At 47.2% G+C, this 7,391-nt stretch overlaps 1 protein-coding gene across 1 annotated transcript; it reads left to right on the top strand.

Moving 5' to 3' along the window:
* The first annotated feature begins 4,464 nt into the window (after positions 1 to 4,464).
* Positions 4,465 to 7,391, top strand: LOC122375889 (F-box/LRR-repeat protein 16-like). Its single transcript, XM_043355462.1, has 2 exons — positions 4,465 to 4,610; positions 6,906 to 7,391. The coding sequence occupies exons 1-2, from the start codon at positions 4,487 to 4,489 to the stop codon at positions 7,052 to 7,054; spliced, it is 273 nt and encodes a 90-aa protein (XP_043211397.1). The 5' UTR covers positions 4,465 to 4,486; the 3' UTR covers positions 7,055 to 7,391.

The following is a 7,391-nucleotide window of genomic DNA, read 5'->3' as shown; positions in this document are numbered from 1 at the left end:
CTATCAGGCCTATAGCTTTGGTGATGCAGAAAAAACGTCTTGATATAAAAGGTGTAGAATTACCAGGGCTACTAAACTGCTATCTCGAAATTTTTAAACTTTTGAATTTTGACCCCAAAAAATCAAAAAATATTTATTTTTTGTAACAATAGTTAAAAAATCCAAAAAGTTTTTCGAGTTTCGAAAAATCCGGAATATATGTAGGTATATGTATAGGAATATAGCCCCTACCGACTTCTATTCACATACCAAATTTTAGATCGATACCTCTTTTTTGGCCAAGTTATAGTGAAAAAAATGTTCAAAAATTGATGCCGTCAAATTTTCAAACTCGATTTTTAGCCATTCTAGACCTTATAGCGCAAAACGAAGATTACCATTAGACTCGCCGTGACGAGTTGTATCGAATCAATACCCGTTTTATACAAAAATATCATTTTTGAAATTTGACCTTTTTTGACCTGACATTGACCTGACCTCCACCAGGAAGTGAGCTAAACCGTTCCTGATGGTCTTATAACCAACACCATTGAGTTGAAATGAAAAAAAAAATTAGCCCTAAAACATGCATCGCACAGCCCTAGTAAAATTGATATAACGAGGCTTGAAATGATCTCACGCATGTCAAGGTGTTTTTATTTTAGGCAAAATAAATATCTAAAACAGTAAAACAAGCTTTCGGCATTACGCCATCATCAAGTTTGAATAAATTAACATGTTTTTGATTTTCAAAAGCTAGAGCACAATCATATTGTTCCAGGCATCCTCATAGCAGCTCACTTTTTTAAACGTATTGCAATACGTTGCAAATAGTGTGGTACATTGCACATGGCAAGTAAATAATGTACAACAATGTATCATTACGTACGCTACAACATGACATGCACACAATATATCATAGGTACAACAAGGTCTATAAATCTCATCTCAACATCAGCCGCATACATCATCAACACCCGGTTGCAGTAAACATTGACATTATAACCATATTGAAAAACATTGCCGCTGTTCTTAGCTCGATTCCAGTCAACTGCAGTCGTGAGTCGGGCAAGTCAGTTAGGTGCATGTGTACGTGTGCGTGTGCGTGGTAGAGTAAACATGTGAAACAAAGGGTAGAGATAAGTGAGTGAGTGTATAAGTTTGTGAGAGAGTGAGTGAGTGAGAGAGTGAGTGAGTGTGTGAGTGAGGGGTGAGTGAATGAGAGAGAAGTGTGTGTGTGTGTGTGTGTGTGTGTGTGTTATGACCTATGGTTTACGAGCGAGGGGCCATGAGCTTTTCATCATGTTTAATGTGGGCCTTAGGTCTCTAATTTTGATGGATTCAGTGATTTTTAGTTCAGCAGAATCCCGTCCCCAACCGATTATATCAATAGTAAAGGCGGAGTTGATTTCAGTGCTACTTGCGTTAAAGTGCGAATCGGCAATATGTTCACCTAGTGGGGTGTCTGGTTTTCTCAGGCGAGCGTCACTTAGGTGCTCGTTGAATCGATAACGTACAGGGCGGGTGCTTTCTCCGATATAAAATTCAGTTCGTCCGTTTCTTTCACAGAGGCTACAGGTAATTTTATAGACTATGTTTTTCTTAGTACACTTACCCTTCAGCCCACTCTCACAGGTGTGACAGTGCTTAGTCCCGGCTGGGCAGGGCGGTTTAGAGAAGGCGGAAGAGATAAGTTTGTTTCCTATTGTGGGACCACTAATCCAGGCTACTTTGATATTAGTTTTAGATCTTCTCAAAACACCATTGACTCTTCTAACGACGTTTTCGTCTAAATAGGGAAGCCGCATGAATATCTCGTTTTCTTTGTTGCGCCGAGTTTTACGTTCACTACGCTTGCGAAGGTTATTCTTTATGCTCGTGTCTAACATGGCTGTTGGGTACCCGTTCTGCTCAAACAGAAGTTTTACCCGCTTTACGCTGCGATCCCTCGTTCGGTCGTCAGATGACACCCTCATCGCTCGCTTGATCTGGGAATTGAGAACGGCCTTCTTGGTACTCATGGGGTGGGCGGACGTAAAGTGGAGAATGATCGGGGCTGCCATCGGTTTAAAGTATAATTCCGTGGTGTACTCACCGGTGGGGTATACTGTTATGAGGGTATCTAAGAAAGGAAGTTGACCGGTGCTGAAGGTAGACTCCATTGTGAAGCTTATGGATCGGTTGTAAGCATTAATACAGTTGAAAAAATGGTTCAGGCGATCAATCCCATGTGTCCAGACCCCGACAATATCGTCAATGTAGCGTAAGTAAAGGACAGGGGCAAATTCCAAGCTCGACATAAATCCAGTCTCTAGTATATGCATAAAGGTGATCGCCACGGGAGGGGCTATCCTGTTTCCCATCGCGATGCCTGACGTTTGCTTGAATATTTTAGATCCGAAGCGCACGAAATTGTTAGTAAGAACATGACTCAGCAGTGTGCGAAATTCAATTCTAAAATATTCAAGCAAACGTCAGGCATCGCGATGGGAAACAGGATAGCCCCTCCCGTGGCGATCACCTTTATGCATATACTAGAGACTGGATTTATGTCGAGCTTGGAATTTGCCCCTGTCCTTTACTTACGCTACATTGACGATATTGTCGGGGTCTGGACACATGGGATTGATCGCCTGAACCATTTTTTCAACTGTATTAATGCTTACAACCGATCCATAAGCTTCACAATGGAGTCTACCTTCAGCACCGGTCAACTTCCTTTCTTAGATACCCTCATAACAGTATACCCCACCGGTGAGTACACCACGGAATTATACTTTAAACCGATGGCAGCCCCGATCATTCTCCACTTTACGTCCGCCCACCCCATGAGTACCAAGAAGGCCGTTCTCAATTCCCAGATCAAGCGAGCGATGAGGGTGTCATCTGACGACCGAACGAGGGATCGCAGCGTAAAGCGGGTAAAACTTCTGTTTGAGCAGAACGGGTACCCAACAGCCATGTTAGACACGAGCATAAAGAATAACCTTCGCAAGCGTAGTGAACGTAAAACTCGGCGCAACAAAGAAAACGAGATATTCATGCGGCTTCCCTATTTAGACGAAAACGTCGTTAGAAGAGTCAATGGTGTTTTGAGAAGATCTAAAACTAATATCAAAGTAGCCTGGATTAGTGGTCCCACAATAGGAAACAAACTTATCTCTTCCGCCTTCTCTAAACCGCCCTGCCCAGCCGGGACTAAGCACTGTCACACCTGTGAGAGTGGGCTGAAGGGTAAGTGTACTAAGAAAAACATAGTCTATAAAATTACCTGTAGCCTCTGTGAAAGAAACGGACGAACTGAATTTTATATCGGAGAAAGCACCCGCCCTGTACGTTATCGATTCAACGAGCACCTAAGTGACGCTCGCCTGAGAAAACCAGACACCCCACTAGGTGAACATATTGCCGATTCGCACTTTAACGCAAGTAGCACTGAAATCAACTCCGCCTTTACTATTGATATAATCGGTTGGGGACGGGATTCTGCTGAACTAAAAATCACTGAATCCATCAAAATTAGAGACCTAAGGCCCACATTAAACATGATGAAAAGCTCATGGCCCCTCGCTCGTAAACCATAGGTCATAACACACACACACACACACACACACACACTTCTCTCTCATTCACTCACCCCTCACTCACACACTCACTCACTCTCTCACTCACTCACTCTCTCACAAACTTATACACTCACTCACTTATCTCTACCCTTTGTTTCACATGTTTACTCTACCACGCACACGCACACGTACACATGCACCTAACTGACTTGCCCGACTCACGACTGCAGTTGACTGGAATCGAGCTAAGAACAGCGGCAATGTTTTTCAATATGGTTATAATGTCAATGTTTACTGCAACCGGGTGTTGATGATGTATGCGGCTGATGTTGAGATGAGATTTATAGACCTTGTTGTACCTATGATATATTGTGTGCATGTCATGTTGTAGCGTACGTAATGATACATTGTTGTACATTATTTACTTGCCATGTGCAATGTACCACACTATTTGCAACGTATTGCAATACGTTTAAAAAAGTGAGCTGCTATGAGGATGCCTGGAACAATATGATTGTGCTCTAGCTTTTGAAAATCAAAAACATGTTAATTTATTCAAACTTGATGATGGCGTAATGCCGAAAGCTTGTTTTACTGTTTTAGATATTTATTTTGCCTAAAATAAAAACACCTTGACATGCGTGAGATCATTTCAAGCCTCGTTATATTAATAATAATCATGTCATCCATCCTCGCCCACATAAAAAACTAGTAAAATTGGGTTCATTTGCCGACTGGGTGTTAAGGTTTGGGGGAAATTAAAATATGCCACACGGTTTCTACGTGTCTGGGGCACGATAATGTCAGTGGAGCACCATGTTTTGCAAAAAAAAAAGTCCAAAATGACACACACTTGTCACCACGTGACCCCCGATGACTGCGGGTATACCCTCGTGACCCCCGGCTTTGACTGCAGGTGCATTCACGTGACCGACATCGGCATGGGCTACTTGTCGACGATGACGTCTCTGACGTCTCTGACGCTCCGCTGGTGCACGCAGATCAGAGACTTTGGTCTGCACCACCTCTGCTCCATGAGAAACCTGCTGGTGCTCAGTTTGGCAGGTGAGCCGGGCAGCACACAACACTATATATACAGTGAGCCGGGCAGCACACAACACTATACATACAGTGAGCCGGGCAGCACACAACACTACATACAGTGGGACTCTCACTATACACAGTCAGACGGGCGGTACAAAACACTATACAATAAAGTACATAGACAGTGAGGCGGTCAGCAGTCAACACTACATACAATGAGTTGGGTGGCACACAACACTATATACAGTGAGCCGCGCGGCACACAACACTACATACAGTGAGCCGGGCGGCACACATCAGTCAACACTACATACAATGAGCCGGGCGGCACACAGCAGTCAGCACTACATATAATGAGCCGGGCGGCACACATTAATCAACACTACATACAATGAGTTGGGTGGCACACAACACTATATACAGTGAGCCGCGCGGCACACAACACTACATACAGTGAGCCGGGCGGCACACATCAGTCAACACTACATACAATGAGTTGGGTGGCACACAACACTATATACAGTGAGCCGGGCGGCACACAACACTACGTACAGTGAGCCGGGCGGCACACATCAGTCAACACTACATACAATGAGTTGGGTGGCACACAACACTATATACAGTGAGCCGGGCGGCACACAACACTACATACAGTGAGCCGGGCGGCACACAACACTACATACAGTGAGCCGGGCGGCACACATCAGTCAACACTACATACAATGAGTCGGGCGGCACACAACACTATATACAGTAAGCCGGGCGGCACACAGCAGTCAACACTAAATACAATGAGCCGGGCGGCACACATCAGTCAACACTACATACAATGAGCCGGGCGGCACACAGCAGTCAACACTACATACAATGAGCCGGGCGGCACACATCAGTCAACACTACATACAATGAGCCGGGTGGCACACAGCAGTCAGCACTACATATGTACAATGAGCCGGGCGGCACACATTAGTCAACACTACATACAATGAGTTGGGTGGCACACAACACTATATACAGTGAGCCGGGCGGCACACAGCAGTCAGCACTACATACAATGAGCCGGGCGGCACACAGCAGTCAGCACTACATATGTACAATGAGCCGGGCGGCACACAACACTATATACAGTGAGCCGGGCGGCACACAACACTACATACAGTGAGCCGGGCGGCACACAACACTACATACAGTGAGCCGGGCGGCACACAACACTACATACAGTGAGCCGGGCGGCACACATCAGTCAACACTACATACAATGAGTCGGGCGGCACACAACACTATATACAGTGAGCCGGGCGGCACGCAGCAGTCAACACTACATACAATGAGCCGGGCGGCACACATCAGTCAACACTACATACAATGAGCCGGGCGGCAAACAGCAGTCAACACTACATACAATGAGCCGGGCGGCACACATCAGTCAACACTACATACAATGAGCCGGGCGGCACACAGCAGTCAGCACTACATATAATGAGCCGGGCGGCACACATTAATCAACACTACATACAATGAGTTGGGTGGCACACAACACTAAATACAATGAGCCGGGCGGCACACATCAGTCAACACTACATACAATGAGCCGGGCGGCAAACAGCAGTCAACACTACATACAATGAGCCGGGCGGCACACATCAGTCAACACTACATACAATGAGCCGGGCGGCACACAGCAGTCAGCACTACATATAATGAGCCGGGCGGCACACATTAATCAACACTACATACAATGAGTTGGGTGGCACACAACACTATATACAGTGAGCCGGGCGGCACACAGCAGTCAACACTACATACAATGAGCCGGGTGGCACACAGCAGTCAACACTACATACAATGAGCCGGGCGGCAAACAGCAGTCAACACTACATACAATGAGCCGGGCGGCACACATCAGTCAACACTACATACAATGAGCCGGGCGGCACACAGCAGTCAGCACTACATATAATGAGCCGGGCGGCACACATTAATCAACACTACATACAATGAGTTGGGTGGCACACAACACTATATACAGTGAGCCGGGCGGCACACAGCAGTCAGCACTACATACAATGAGCCGGGCGAGAATGTCACTATATTCAGTACACCGGGCGGCACACAACACTTGGTATGTACATGCCTATATAACATGAGATGTGCTGGCACACTGACAGCTTCAAGGGTGATGGCACATATGAATTGCATTTCAATGGTAGTCTGACATGGTAGTCTGACAAAAACCACCCATTAGTTGTGGGCGGTTCGTGTCCGTGCCGTCACCGCTCTGTGCGGGCGCCAGTGACGTGTTGGCTCTGCCGGCAGGCTGTACGCAGCTGTCGCCCAGCGGTCTGTCCAGTCTGGTTCAGCTCCGCCAGCTGGTGGAGCTCGAGCTGACCAACTGCCCCGGCAGCTCGCACGAGCTCAATGACTACCTGAGGGAGAACCTGCCCCACTGCTGGGTCTACGACTGAGCAACTGAGCGCGGCGCTGTGCCGCTGCGTCTGCGGCAGCCACTCGGAGCAGTCAGCGCGCCCGCTTTCGGCGCGGTCCGCAGGCTGGTTGTACAGCCCGCCGGCTGAGCGGCCGATCGATGAGCCCCCCGCCCGCTCAGCGGCTCACACGTGTCATTAGCCGTGTCTATGCGGGAGCGCTCCATTGACCGTCTTACAAGGTGTTACCCATGTGGGTGTATCGTGTGTCAATTGTCATAGACTAAAACTGAGCGTTCCGAGGAGATCCTGTGGCGGCGCCCTGCTGACGGGGCTCTGTGCCTGCCAGACACAGAGGGCCAGGGAGCCGGCGCCCTGC

Source organism: Amphibalanus amphitrite, unplaced genomic scaffold (genome assembly GCF_019059575.1).
Source record: "Amphibalanus amphitrite isolate SeventyFive unplaced genomic scaffold, NRLGWU_Aamphi_draft 001948F_arrow, whole genome shotgun sequence".
Classification (NCBI taxonomy): domain Eukaryota; kingdom Metazoa; phylum Arthropoda; class Thecostraca; order Balanomorpha; family Balanidae; genus Amphibalanus; species Amphibalanus amphitrite.
Note: the sequence above shows the minus strand (reverse complement) of the source record. Positions and strands in the feature narration are given on the sequence as shown.